Source organism: Trachurus trachurus (genome assembly GCF_905171665.1).
Source record: "Trachurus trachurus genome assembly, chromosome: 15".
Classification (NCBI taxonomy): Eukaryota; Metazoa; Chordata; class Actinopteri; order Carangiformes; family Carangidae; genus Trachurus; species Trachurus trachurus.
In genome coordinates, this window is record NC_139906.1 from 21,172,143 (window position 1) to 21,187,617 (window position 15,475).

General features: G+C 41.3%; 1 protein-coding gene across 4 annotated transcripts in view; it reads left to right on the forward strand.

Moving 5' to 3' along the window:
* Positions 1–15,475, forward strand: part of ide (insulin-degrading enzyme) — a 30,547-nt gene that overhangs the window by 4,942 nt on the left and 10,130 nt on the right. For 2 of the 4 annotated variants that reach the window (XM_083988156.1, XM_083988157.1), the window contains exons 6-19: positions 938–1,050; positions 1,191–1,353; positions 1,655–1,747; positions 1,888–1,979; positions 2,286–2,366; positions 2,945–3,048; positions 5,121–5,223; positions 5,349–5,471; positions 5,914–5,996; positions 7,027–7,171; positions 10,046–10,156; positions 10,394–10,514; positions 11,531–11,622; positions 13,968–14,079. In XM_083988156.1, the coding sequence (XP_083844282.1) occupies positions 938–1,050; positions 1,191–1,353; positions 1,655–1,747; positions 1,888–1,979; positions 2,286–2,366; positions 2,945–3,048; positions 5,121–5,223; positions 5,349–5,471; positions 5,914–5,996; positions 7,027–7,171; positions 10,046–10,156; positions 10,394–10,514; positions 11,531–11,622; positions 13,968–14,079 (1,536 nt within the window). Of the gene's footprint in view, positions 1–937; positions 1,051–1,190; positions 1,354–1,654; positions 1,748–1,887; positions 1,980–2,285; positions 2,367–2,944; positions 3,049–5,120; positions 5,224–5,348; positions 5,472–5,913; positions 5,997–7,026; positions 7,172–7,966; positions 8,112–10,045; positions 10,157–10,393; positions 10,515–11,530; positions 11,623–13,967; positions 14,080–15,475 lie in introns of all 4 variants that reach the window. The other 2 variants (XM_083988155.1, XM_083988158.1) reach the window with 1 other exon arrangement.

Here is a 15,475-nt window from a genome sequence, read left to right on the forward strand (position 1 = left end):
GTTCCTTTACAGCAGTGAAGACAACAAAGAGGAACAAAGACTGCAAGTCATGTCTAACTTTTTGTACTTGGCATCCATCATATTATTTTGGTTTAGGTACACCATGACATTTTCAATTGTGGTGGTTTACCATGCTTTGGTACAAAAACAAATGAGACCATTCTACCTAATGCAGGTTAGAGCATCTCTTGAAGGTTAATCCATAAACGGAAAGTACTACACCACCCGTTTCCAAATCTGCATGTTTGTCTGGTCTTTTTTGCTGGACACAGTTATATACAACATCTATTTTTAAAACTTTCTCTTCCCACTGACCTTTTTCTACTGTTACCTTTTTGTAATACTGTGTCATTGTGAGAAGGTCTGAAAACTTCTGCTTCCTCTGTGGTGGAATAACAGTGTTCTCTTCCTGTTTTGCAATCAATGTTTTGTGCTTTTTGGACAGGAAAACATATTTTCCAATAAGCTCAACAGACATTTCATGGTATAAGATAAAGTTTATGTTGGACATGATTGTCAAAGATGATCTCAATTGTTTATGATAATGATATAACCAACATGCAGTATCCTAACATCACATTAGATCATAACCAGTATGAGATTTTGGTGTTTATGTAATTAACCCAAAGCACCCTGAGGATGGTGTTTGCACAGTTATTTATACAGTTATTTTACTACTGTAAGTGTCACTGGTTTGTGTCATCCCAGATGAAATGTCATGTTTTAAAACACAACTCCATCATTCATCTGAATTCTAAGTGACACAGTTGGACAGAGGTGCTTACAAGAACACGTGGTTATGATTTCCTCACCTACTGGAGGTCTTGTGAAAATTCTTGTGCTCCTATTGGTGAAAAAATATTGTTGTGGTTCTGAAACGGCTGTGAGAATCCTGGAATTTGCCTGTAATATTTTTTTTCTCTTCTCTTACCCACAGAATCATTAGACGAGTTGACTGCCATGGTGGTTAACCTGTTTGGAGAAGTGGAAAACAAGAGTGTGCCTATCCCAGAATTCCCTGAGCACCCCTTCCAGGAGGAACACCTTAGAGTGAGTTGCTTACTTATAACCTTCAAGAGTTTTTGTACTTGTTTACATTTGTAGTCTCCCATTTTAAGCTGTCAAATTCAAAACAGTTTTTTCTGACAAACTTCGTTTTTTAATGATCTTTTGTTCATCTTTTGTCACAGCAATTCTACAAAGTGGTGCCTATCAAAGACATCAGGAACCTGTATGTGACCTTCCCTATTCCAGACCTGCAGAAGTACTACAAGTCCAATCCAGGACATTACCTGGGACATCTGATCGGCCACGAAGGACCTGGAAGTCTGCTGTCTGAGCTAAAATCCAAGGGTAGGACATACATTTGGAGCATATACAGGCCTTTTGTTTGGTTGTAATTATACTCTATGTTCTTTTATTAAAATAGGAAAAAAAAGAATGAGAACAAAAATGAAGAAACATACTTCTGTGTTTGAAAACAATGGAAAACACAAAGAAAAAATCATTAGTCACCATATGGGACTTTTGTAATTCAGAATGACTTCCAGTTTTCACAGTGGACTATCAACCTTCAAAAAAAGTTAACTTCTCCAACATAAAATTAAAGAAATCTCCTTGTGACCAAATGATTAATTATAAAATCACATTTCAGGCTGGGTGAACACGCTTGTAGGAGGACAGAAGGAAGGAGCCAGGGGATTCATGTTCTTCATCATCAATGTGGACTTGACTGAGGAAGGCCTCTGTAAGCAGCACCACTGACTGCACAAGTCGATTCACTGTTTGCACAACATTTCTGGCTTATGGTTATGATCTCTGTGTGTTGTTATTGTACACATGTGGGCGGTAGAGATTCATTGAGGCGTGGTTTGTCTGTTAATGCAGTGCACGTTGAGGACATCATTTTCCACATGTTCCAGTACATCCAGAAACTGCGCACTGAGGGGCCTCAGGCGTGGGTGTTTGACGAGTGCAAGGTAATTAATGTTGTCTATTCAGCGACATATCAGACAGAGGGGCAGGACGATCTTGACCCACTTATTCTGCTTAGTTGGAAAACTAATGGAGCAACAGAGGCTGCAGGATTCAAACCTGTCAGCTATATTCTTCACCTCTTGTGATAAATGTAGCTTTGTTAAATGAGGCGGGCCAGTATTCCTATTTTAAGTGTAAAAACATCCCTTCTGAGCCATTCCTCTGTCTAGAATCTGTTTTCAAAGTGTCATTTGTATATCACTGTTGAGACTTCACCTGCGACTCCTCCTTCCCCATCTCTCCTGTAGGATTTGAACAAAGTGGCCTTCAGGTTCAAGGACAAGGAGAGACCCCGTGGCTACACCTCCAAAGTGGCTGGTTTACTACACGTAAGTCCCTCTCCCATCTGCAAAGGTTGTTTCCATGGAGAGGCGATGCAGCTCAATTGCGTCTGTGCCTGCTGTCGTCATCATGCTGTCTGCTGCTGCTGTCGACTGCATTGAGAGAAAAGAGGTTTTCCAGCGGCACAGTTGCAGTTGGGCTGTTATACTGTACATTTATTTACTGACTTCACTAATTCTGTGATTGTGGTAGCAAGGCTCATTGACTTAAGTACCTAATGGTCACCGCTCTACAAATTACAGACATTTTCTTTCAGCAGGTTTGGCAATGTAAATTATAGGCCTCTATATGCCAACACAAACAATGTAGGGCACATTTCTTCTTAAATTCGTTCTTCAAAGAACTTGCAGGCATCTTTACAGCTGTTAAATTATGAAATTGAGATCAGTGCCACAAAATGATAAGAGCTTTAACAACAATAATGTTTCATCGACAGAGTCCCCTCCAGTTCAAGAGTTTCAATACTTAAGCCCTAAAAAAAATGGAATTGATTTCTAAGCCTGTTTTACATTTAATCCCTCTTGTCTAGCAGCACAATCCTCTATGTCTCTGCTCTCTGTTTCAGTACTACCCTCTTGAAGAGGTTCTGGCAGCAGAGTACCTTTTAGAGGACTTCAGACCAGATCTGATCGAGATGGTGCTGGATAAGCTGAGACCAGAACATGTCAGGTCAGTGGGAGAACAACTTTCCTTGTTCAGTCCTGATGCTTTGTAAGAGGGTTGTAATGTGTCCAGAAATGTGGCCATGGCTAACAACAGCAGACTCCACAATGCATAATAACACCCAAAACAGTAAGTGAAGTGTCCAAGTGATCAATATGATTTACTGTAAAGAATGTTATATAAACAGTTTGCAATGTACATATACTGACTAGTTTTAATGTCATTGTGCTACTAATTGATAAATATGCAGTATGTAGTGCTAATGTGCATGAAATGATGCCTGCTGTGACTTCTGTTGCGTCTTTATAACTTTATAGTTGTGCTTACAGATATTGAGTGATGTTTGTTGTGTGCCTGCTGTGACAAAGTGCTGTTGGTCTTCTTTGATATTTTAGATGAAAAAGCTTTTCAATTTTTTTCCATGAAAGTGAATGCCAGACAACCTCCCAGATTTAATTATCTCTGCAGCCTCAAAGGTTCAGTTTAATATGAGATGGATACAGTGTGGAGGGGTGCTGAATTGGAAATAGTGGTATATTAAATGACTTTTATAGGTTATACTTGTTATGTTCTTTAAAATGTAGGCCTGTCAAATCATGGTTGAATTTGATGACAATTGATTAATTGCTATTTGTTTAAGCACAGTGTTATAAGTGGTTGTTTCGTTTAAAATCATAAGATACATAACACATTTTCAGCTCTAAACATCTTTACTTATAATAGGCAAATTAATTGTTCATGGAAATTATCATTATTTGGACCTACATTTTGTCCTTTTGTAGAACTACTGAAGGGTTGAGGCATTTTTATTTAGGAAATGGCCCTTTAAAAGACTTGTCTATTTGCCTGTGTGACTTTATTTTCAGCTTTGTGACAAGATGTCCTAATGTGGGGGAGCGAGTCGGCTTGTTTTGTGGCAGTAGCCCAGTCTTTACTGCTGCAGCCCAGCCTGGAGTCTTTTATAAAACTCTCACTGAGTGTAGCTGTAACACTACATCATTTGATGGGATCACACTGTTGTGTCAAGCATAGTGCAGATGTGACCGGTCTATTCCTTAAAGCTTACCAAGGAGGAGATTGCATGCACTCATTGGCTGACCCTACACATTTTCTTGCCAGTCTCTTCCTTTTACTAAAGTGGATATTTAACCTTGGGGTGTCGCCAGTACTACTTAGCATTCAAAACAATCTTCCCTCATGTTTTAATCTCACTCATGCAGCTTTAAAAGAAGTTTTAGCAAGTTTTTATTATTGCACTGCTAGAAATGTATTTTAAGCACTCTTGGTGATAATGCATATTAGTCGATATATATAGGTTAATCTACTGTAGGTATTTTTGTTCATTAATAATATTAACGTACTACCAGTCAAACATGCACTCTGAATAAGGGGTGTATTTAATCATTTGTCAAAACAATTAAACATTACTATCCTTATCCTCAACATGTGGCACCAGAAATAGGCCTACTAGTTGGTTTAAGTAATTGCCAATATTTCAGTTAATTTCAATCAATGGACAGACAGCAGCTCTCCTCTCCCTCCTGGTATATAACCTGCTGTTGCTAGTACAGTACAGATAGCTAGGCTTGGGCACATATTCAAGTATAAGCAATGTCATGATGTTTCCCACCATATGCAGTATGATATTGTGGCAAATGACACAATTTCAATGGAAACATAAAATACAAAACCAACTGGCAAACCAACACAACAGTGTTTACCATAGATTATATGATCAATGAAAGGAACCACAGCTCATTACAGCATTTCTGACCAATTGCAGAGTGATTTTGTACCATGAAACATTTGAATTTCCATGTAATTAACAGTGAAATCAGTTAGGAATGTCCCATCAAAACGCAGCGTACCGTGGGCTCTAGCTGTGCCAGCATGTACTGTACAGCAAAATAATTCGGATCTCTACCTCAACCATGTTTCTAAATAGAGAACGAACATAAAAGCATTTGCATCTTTTATGGTGGAGTGGCCAGAGACTGACAGTACCTAATAGGCTTTGACAGAGAGAGGTTTTTGTATTCATATAATGTGAACTGCTTTTCTCTTTCTTCTTTTCCCAGAGTTGCAGTGGTGTCAAAGTCATTTGAAGGGCAAACAGACAAGACAGAGGAATGGTATGGCACGCAGTACAAACAGGAAGCCATCTCTGAAGAGTCCATCAAGGTAATTAGCTGCAGTCATAGTGCTCTATCAAATCACTCTTTCTGTTTTTCTGCTTTGCTGTGAGTGTTTGAGTACTGCTCAGGTTTTGTTCGACACTGCCTGCTGATTGCACGCCTGTCCTTCAGAAATGGGGGAATGCAGACCTCAACGGCAAGTTCAAATTACCCATGAAAAATGAGTTCATCCCCACAAACTTTGAGATCTACCCTCTGGAGAAAGACTCTCCATCAGTTCCCACTTTAATCAAGGTGAGTGTTTTCACTGTGCTGCGCCATCATCAAAGTATTGTCATACTTCATTACCTAAAGGCACAGGCCCCGCTTAACTGCATATTGTTACAAATCTGTAATGCTTTCATATGGTAATAATGTATTGCTGTCTTGTTATTGAGACATAAAAATGTGTAGCACCGTTGTTGCTATCGTTTCAAGATCAGAGGAAGTCAGCTAAGCTAACAATAGTGTTCATATTTCATTATGTGAAGGATAGCTCCCTGTGCTTTTTCTTTTATTGCTGAAATACCATGTTCTAATCACGGATATCAAAGTACCGTTTGTTGAATGAATGTGAATAAGTAATTGCGCACTGTCAGTTTGTGGTGTGTAGCTGCAGTTATCTTTGCACAGAATGAGCTTTTAATGAATATAAAATGCAGAACTAAGTGTATGTGTGTGTGTGGTTATTTCCTAGGACACTGCCATGAGCAAGGTGTGGTTCAAGCAGGATGACAAGTTCTTTCTGCCCAAAGCGTGCCTGAACTTCGAGTTCTTCAGGTGAGTTAATATTCATGAACCATTGTACTTAATGTGAAATTTTGGCCTCAATGTTCTAACCAGTAAGTAGTCTCTCAGCCTTTTTAGATGCGAAGATATTAATATTGAAAGTAATTGGCTGTTCAATGATAAAAATAGCTATAAATATTTTATAAGAGTGCTGAAGGAAGTGTTAATTTACCCTTAATGGAAGGTAATTGATCAGGTTGTTGTATGAGTCAGTGTGTTACATGCGGTAGACTAATCAGTTGGCACAGGGGCAGAGTGATGGACTGCTGTGGACAGGGGCAACAGAAAAAACACACATTGGCTACCAAAGACAGTTTGAGTATTTGCTGTACAACAACACTACTGTTTACCTATGCCTATAATTTTGTTACACAACAGATCAGCAGACATACAGGGCTGTTAGACGGCAATATAAAGCAGTGAAACATTGATAATACAGCAAGCATTAGACTGATGTTGTTTTTTTAAGGTGTGTTTTCAATAAAGTTAAAGTCCTACCCTGACTAATACGCTGAATTCATACAGCCCCACATCAAATAACCCAAAGTATCACAACTTCTGTAGGTAGACCAGATCAGAAAAGATTGTGACTCTCATCTGTTAAGACAAGAATATGAAAGTAGGAGTACAACATATATCCAAACGGCAACCATTCAGTTAGGAAGAAGACAGATTACAGGACCTAAGATAATTCTCAGCTAGTGTAGAGGAATTTAATTAATCAGGAGGCCACAATGTTTCTAAACACACACTATGTGATTGGGTGTATTATCAATTTTTTGGCAATATTCAGCAACTGAAACACTGAACCCTTCTGGGTGTGTTGTCTGTCAGACTGTGAGTAATAGGTTTGCGACATCGTGTGACAAACTGGATGTTTGAACAACTTGAATGTTACACCTCTGCAATTAATTTTAATTAGTCATTTTGCCTGAGGTATCTTCATCTCTTACCGTGTGAAAGTGTAGAGCACTATTACTGCACTTCACATCTGTGCTTTGTTTGACCATTTCCTCTACAGCCCGTTTGCGTATGTGGACCCATTGCATTGTAACATGGCATATTTATATCTGGAGCTCCTCAAGGACTCCCTCAACGAGTATGCATATGCAGCCGAACTAGCTGGCTTGAACTATGACCTCCAAAATACCGTCTATGGGATGTATGTAAGTATTCAAAAAACCTCCCCATTGCCCACATGCCACATCCCAGACCTTGCCCCCCCCCCCACTACCCTTTATCATCCACTGACTGGGCCAGTGTGGCTCAGCCAGGCCTGGGTTGACAGGTTCATTTGGCCATATCTATGGTTAGATTGGAGAGTTTTATCACACATAATGATACAATTAATGATAACAACTGCACACATTTTCAGCAACCTACCATTATTGTCTGTATTATGAAGATGATTAACCATCTAAGACTTATCTCATGTGGTAAATCTCACCTACGCAGCTTAAGCTAATTATACACAAAAACCTTCCCACCTAGACCTGGCCGGTCCCAGTCCAGTCTCTGCTCTGTCTGCATCTTGCTCTTCATCCTTCATCGATCCTTGCTCCCTACTTGTTCACCCATCTTTCACAAAACCCTACTGACTGCTGAGGGGGTGTTCCATGTCCCCACGCTCTCAGACGTACGAGGTGTCGTCATCTCTCTCTCTTTTTAGACGTAGTAGGGTTTATAACACGCGTGAGCAGAAGCGGCGTCCGACCAGTGGCGGTGAATTTGTAATTCAAAGGTTGATGTAAAAACAGTGGTAGCTTATGTCGTCGGTTGAATAATTTTTTTCCAGTCTTACTGGACGGAAAGCTGGTCACAAGGCTGCATATACATACTCTTCTGATCATTCTTCTCATACTTGCGTTGTGTTTATTTTTGGGTGTTGCTCTAACAACGCCCTACATTCCATCCAACATGTCATTTGTTTTTTCTTTTTTTCTGTTTTTCCCTTCCATTAGTCGCTACCTATATGCAGACCCCCTGCACTGCAACATGACCTACTTGTTACTCAGGTTACTGAAGGATGATTTAAAAGAGTATACATATGCAGCCCGTCTGGCCGGGCTGGTGTATGGCGTAGCCTCAGGGATGAATGCCATCCTCGTAAGTAAGCCGTTTGAACTGTGGAGGGAAGTGGGGGCTGCCAGTCAAGGGTCCACTCTTAGGGCTGCGACAGAGTGCAAGTGGCTTGGCTTCTACACTGATTATGTGAAGTGCTGTGTGTCGTTTGTCTAACTTGAGGGATTTAGGGGAACCTCTGCCTGCTGCCGTGTCCTCTGCAACTTCATAATGTTACTGGAGGGCTTGATACAATCGTGTGGAAATGTCACCGTCAGCTGCTATATTGAAATTTACTGGAATTATATTAGGGAATTATATCTCTTTATTATTACTTTGACAGCTCAAATGAAGAGTTGTCACAAGGCTTTTTAATTTTCAAGATTGGTGTTCTTTAAACCAATTTCTTAAATTAATTTGAATTAATTTTTCAGATTCATTAATTTGATGGTGTTCCATTTTTGGCAAGAAAAAGGGACACATTTTAAAGCTTTGTGCAGTCTTGCAGTGTGCGGCGAACCCTGTCCGCTTCAGTCAAGGACGTATGAGTAGCTGATATTACAGATTCACTTCCAACGTTCACTTGGGGTAATATATTCAGCCCATGAACATGCAGCAGAGAGCAGAAGAAGAAATACTAGATGGCACAATTTTACTTCCTCTGTGTAATTCTTTTTTTGGTCCTCTGGCTGCCATTCTCTCACTTCTATTGTGTTCATGTCATACAGGTAGTGTATGAATTGCAAGACACAAGGAATAAAGCCCGAACGATGCAAATTCTCCGACATATTTATAGTCGCGTTTCTGCTGATGCGAGTGCAGGAAGGACGATGGAAGTGAATCTGTATCCAGGAGGTTTGATGCACATAGAGAGGAGCGACTTTTCCAAATCAGACGCCTCTTTGTTTCTCCCGATTTATCAGCGGTGCAGTTAGTTTAACTGTGTGTCAAGTAACAACCTCCCCATGATTGAAAATAATCTGCAGTTGTGGTGTTTTGTTCTATTCTTTCCTACTTTCTTACTTCCTCCCTAACACTCTGCACCATTCTTTATATGACCCAGTAACCTGCATTCATTAACTACCTCTCCCCAGTAAAGTCATGGTTTGTGGTGTGTCCTTATAGACTGCTCCTCTACACACTGTCTGTGCGGCTGTGCTGGGTGTAATTGATTTGAGTCAGCAGTACTGGCATGGCTGGCTGGCCTTTTTGTCAAGGTTAATGATGTTAGGAGAGATTACTTTTAACAGGTGTCACCACGGGGACTAAGCGACAGGGAGAGGCCAGGAATGGGATGAGTCTGAGAGTGCAGCCATGTAGCTGGTGGTTTTTGCTGAATCATGAAGGGCCAGAAGGTGTAGATGACATTGCGAAGTGGAGGCTTTAAATAACTTTGACTGTTCTTTCCCATTTTTAAAAAACACACTTGAATAAGTATAAGAAACCCCGTCAGCAACCTCTTAGGTTCGCACTGTCTTCCCGAGGGCCTGTAGTCATAGTGGTTTGAACTGCTAGGAAGTGATGCTTCCCTATTATCCCAGTTTTTTTGTTGTTTATGCCCAAACACATTGTAATATAAAAAGACAAGTATAAATGATATTTATATGTACACACTATATTCAGCTATTGACAGGCATCTTTCTTTTCTTTTCTTTTTTAATTCATCCACTTCTTTAGTTTCTTTACTGCAGCATGTTCAGCAAATAGAGCTGTTGTTATACAGCATGTGTTGTAGTGGTGGTGACTCATCATAGGGTGGGGTGGGGTGTGATGGGATTGTCTTGACAAGCCTTTGGTTAGCTAGCAATTACAGCACTTAGCCACACATTTTTAATACGTAGATCGGAACCTTCAGATCAATAAATAAAACCACAGTATTGTGTGTGTGAGTGTGTGAGTGTGTGAGTGAACAGCACTGATCGCGCCACCTCATCTGTCTGTTTACTGACAATGCACCACCTGTCCTCTGTCTGCTGCAGCTGTCTGTTAAAGGTTACAATGACAAACAGCACATCCTGCTGAAGAAGATCATCGAGAAGATGGCCACGTTTGAGATAGACGAGAGGCGCTTCGACATCATCAAAGAAGCGGTAAGCCCCGCCTGCAACCCCACCATCAGTTATGATGAGTCACAATGGATCAAAAAATTAAACCTGTCTAAAACCTTTATTTTTCCCTACATCATAAGTAAAGTGGAAATAGTGGTTACTGCCTTCCTGCACTACTTTTCACACCAGTGTTGACTCGCAGTTTCAGTTCATGAAGTGCTGATGTTGAACTGACATGGCCTCCTCTCCCTCCCTCCCTCCCTCCCTCCCTCCCTGCAGTACATGAGGTCTTTGAATAACTTCAGAGCCGAGCAGCCTCACCAGCACGCCATGTACTACCTCCGTCTTCTAATGACTGAGGTTGCTTGGACCAAAGATGAGCTGAGAGAGGCCCTGGATGGTGAGACGCTGCTCTTAATCTCTCTCTTTCTCTCTATACTTCTCTCTCAAAGTCCCAGTCCTCGTGCTTATTAGCCCCTTTTCTGCTGTTGGCCAAACAGAGTTCACTGAAATGCAGAATAAACGCAGAGTGAATCCCTTCTTTAGGCTGGAAGTGAACAAATGAAGCCCGGCGTATATAGCAGGATGAGTTTATTAGTTGAAAGCCAGTAAGAAATAGCCTTGAGTTCCTGGATTGAAAGTGTAAGGTGTTTTGGTTTAATGTTGTGCCGCTCTTTCCCCTCCTCTCATCTAAGCTCCTGTCTTCTCTTCGCTCGTCCTCCTTTAAATCCTCATTTGAATGCTGAGGCTGTTCTCCAGCAGATGCCTCCCTAGCTGCAGTCTTTCCTCTCTGCAGCACCAGTCTGGAACCTGAAGGGCAGATTGTTGTATTTTTACCACAGAGCTTACACAAACTCTCCTCGGATTCACATGAGACTCAATTAACCTGCAGGGTCGAGGCCTGTAGCCCGGTCACCAGGGCCTCCAATTACCACAGCTTCTTCCCTTATCAGTGTCCCCTTACCCTCTCCATGTCCCCTGTCTGGGGTCTACAGGACATTTTTCAGTCTCTTGTTTCCTATGTGTGTTTGTGTGTCCTTATTCTGTGTGTGTTGGTGCTGCTGTGGACAAACAATCATTTATATAAATTGTGTGTGTGTGTGCCTATGTCTGGGTGTGCATCCCTGTTCATCCCTGTAGCTCATCCCTGAATCTGGGTCAGACGTTGCTTGAATTCAGATTGGCCGGCCCGCGCTGAGACACACTTGATTTTTGTTACATGTGTAAGTGAGCGTACAAGTTGTGTTTGACCGGGTTCGTATGATAATGGAACATGCGACCTCCTTCGTCCTGTGCGTGATGGGAATGCAGGACGGTGAAAGTGCAGCACGCAGCAGTTATTCTGTTGCTCTTTCTGATTCACTCTTGGGAAATTGCTCCTTGATTGATGGCTGTTGTCTCTGATCTGTATTCCAGATGTAACGCTCCCACGCCTCAAGGCCTTCATACCTCAGCTATTGTCACGGTTACATATTGAAACCCTTCTCCATGGCAACATCACCAAGGAGGTTTGTTTGGCATCTTTGTGTTTTTTTTTTTTTGTGTGTGTCTTTTTTTGACTGCCAGCTGGGGGAATTTGAATTTTGTTACCTCTTTGTTTAAGTAGATTTCTCAATTCACAGTAGTGCAGCTTCCCTCTCATATCATTTTTTTTAAACACACAATGGCAACAAGTAGTAAAACATTTTTAATTACTTGCAATTTGGCATAAGGTTGTCTTCAAATATAGTCTGATCCTGTAGACAATTATAAACATTTTTTGTTGCAACTTTTCTGTGCTAAACAACGCTACGAGTTGTTGGCTGTACATCTCTGTAGCATTATAATGTTCATGCTTCATCTATAATGGTATGTTGTTTCTGCCTGTCTGGTGCTCAGTAGAATTTGGTTGTGCTGAGGACAATGACCATACTCATCAACGTAGGTCTACTACGGCCCTCTGACTTTAAAGGGATAGTTCAACATTTTGGCATTGCCATAATCCCTATAGTTTTAGGAGTAGGTCATAGCAGTAGGTTCATTATCTTTAATTGTCGGTGCAAGCTATTTTTAGAACGGTGGAGCAGAGCCGTGAGCTGCTCAGAGCTACGCTATAGAGGCTAATGGAATTTATTGGTTTCCCTCATCAAACTCATCAAAGACACAATCCAACAACTCCAAAACACTATTGTGGGCAAGTTGTGACCTGCACATTCACCATGCTATGAGATAATAACGGAACGTTACGAGACAGAGTTGTTTTTGAGGTAAATTCAGAGACTGCTTGCTGAAAAACTGCTCCAGACGGGAATCAGTGATTTTGCACGAATTTACCTCGAAAACAACTTAGGCAACACTGAGTGACAACTTTAAAAGGGATAGTTCAACATTTTGGCTGAGTGACTCCAACTTTAAAAGGGATAGTTCAACATTTTGGCAGTCAGGCCAGACCTTCATCCAATAGAGACCCTGTGGAGCAACCTAGAGAGCTGCTCATATCAAACATCCTGAGAACATGTCTGAGCTGAGCTGACATGTTTTAATACTGATCTAAAAATCCTCCTGATGCAAGAATGAAGATTGTAATTAATTGTGTTTTATCAAGCACATTGTTTGTGTTTACTAACAACGTGAAGGAAGATTAGATCACATTTAATGACGGTAGTAAACAAGGTTATTTGTATATTCTTTATATTTAAAAAAAAACACGTCAAAAATTGGCTCTTTACCTTCAGTAACTTCTCACAAGATCCAGAGAACAAGTGAGACATTAACCGAGGTCCCAGCTGTCACAGCAACCATCATACACCTTGTAATGACGACAGCGTCACAGTCTGGTGGAGAGAGAATTAGATTGAGCCGTGGGCGCAATGATCCATTTCGTCATCACGGAGCTACAATGGAGACCTGCTTGTAACAGCAGAGCAGGAACTGACTGTGTAGTCGGTGGCCTTGTAATATGAGGCTGTGTGATACATGAGGAAGGAATTTCAGTAAAGAAAAAAAACCCTATTAGCGGGTGGGAAAAGGTCACCTCAAACATTGATTAAAAAAAGTTACTGTGGTTGGGGCTTAAATGACTTCCTTGTTGTTTGGTAGCAAACGGGCACAAATATCTCCCAGCACATTAAAATGATGTAACTTTATTTTACAACTTACATCCGCATCGACGGAGCCAAGATTTAAAGGATTTACAGCCTCTGTCATCGAAATAACAACAAACATTTTCCATTTTGAGGCTTCGTGGTTAAATCTGATGCTGAGAAACCCAAATAACTATTTTCACTCTCCCATTTCCTGCCAAAAAAAGAACAAAAATACTGAAGGTTTCTTCATCCAGAGCGTAGACTTGGTCAAACAGAATTTTAAATCACATCCAGCTCCTCTTGTGATGTGGTACAACCAAGGCCTCAGCAGATGCATCACAATTGCTGCAAGTGAAACAAAAACTTATCTGCATGGCAAGTGAAACACAGGGGAAACTGTCCATGTGTAATAAATCGAACCACACCGAGTCTGTAGCTGTAGGTTAAAAGCAATGCAGTACCCATGTTATAATCCACCTACCGGGCTGCAAGAGGGGAAAGGTTCAATGTCAAGCAAAGTAAATTCTGCTCATGTGGAACTCGGAGCTTAATGCAGCTTGTTAGGAAATGTCAGAAGCAATTCTGGAGAATGAACGTAGAAACCGACTAAAACCTGGAGCCAAGTTAAAGGAAAATGTGCATAACAGAAAAGTAAATTACAAATAAAACATTAGGGCTCAGTACTATTCAATGTTATTCAGAGAATTTTCCTGGGGTAACAGTGTTTTTTAGGTTTTTGTGGACTAAAACGTTTTGCTTTCCTTCCCTCCCTCCTGTAATCTCTCCAGTCTGCTCTTGGCATGATGCAAATGGTGGAGGACACACTCATTCAGCACGCTCACACAAAGCCCCTCCTCCCCAGCCAGCTGATTCGCTACAGAGAGGTGCAGGTTCCAGACGGTAGGTCCTCTGCTCTCCCTTACACCACACGCACACACACACTTCACCATCGTCCACCAGTCATGCCTGTCTCCACGGTGACCACACAGAAGGGCCCTCACCCAGCGCTCCTGCCCCTCGTCATCGGTGATGCTGCCTCGTGTTTGTAAAGACTTGATTAAATTCAACATCCCTCATTTCCCCTCAGAGGAACATAACAGTCAGTGAGTGGAAATGGACGTCATTGGGCGAAACACACACACACACACACACACACACACACACACACACACACACACACACACACACACACACACACACACACACACACACACACACAGCACTCCCCTCTGCAGTTCAAGGATGAACGCAGACGTGAAAAGCAAAGCACCTGCGCCGCCTTTCATTACATTAGGAAAAATCGAGTGACGCGGGGAGGAAAAGCAGAGCGGTGCAGGGGCCACCTGGAGACATCCTGTGTTTCACCGAGGGATATTTTCCAGGCCTGGCTCCAGGCTGCCAGTCAGACACAGAGCAGGAGCACCAGAGAAAGGACGTAAAGGATGTAGATGCGAAATTGGCTCCTGAAATGAGCGACTGGCTGACAGTTCGTCCAGGAAACGCATTATGACTCTGAGAGGCTGAGAGCTTTAGCGAGTCACAGAGTTCACATGAATCTGTGGCCGTTTATTCATTAATCTTGTAGTAAAACACCATGTGAGCTGATCAACAGGGTTTTTAATAACAGCACAAACACTAGAAAACAACTAAGCTTCTTAATCTTTTCTGTCGCAGTGGCAAATGAACAAAATACTGACATCTGTAATTTAAATAGTCAATGATTCATAGGGCACTTGAAGTTATTACATAACTATTCTCCACTAAAGTGACTAAATATGACTTGACAGCCGTGCACCTACATTACTCCAACTGTTTCCAGCCAATTTGGGAGAAAAGAAAAACATGTGATTTCAATCATTAGGGTTAATTCTATTTGGTCACCTGTCAGTGACATCATATCCTCTGTGCACATGGGCGTGTGTTGTGGTTCCCTGCCAGAAGCTTTCAGAAATTTATTTTACTCAGTTTTAAGCTAGCTTCTTAATAAAAACTTTTTACACAATGATTGTTTTCAACCATATATTTTAACTGGATGAAAGACAGATCTTAGATTATCAGAGGGAAAGGCAGCGAAGGAGACTTCCTGTGTTCAACGAAAAGCTTTGGCAAGTCGCAGATAAAAAATTTTTTTTTTAAGTCTCTCAGGCCTCTGGAGATAATTTGGCTGCCAGTAAAAACTTGCTAAACGTCTGCTTCATGAGTTATTTATATAACAATTGAAACAAAGGTAAGCAGCGGGCCCAGCTCCCGCTCCACAGTGTTGTTGAACTCTGACTTCTAGTGTTTGATTTGGAGA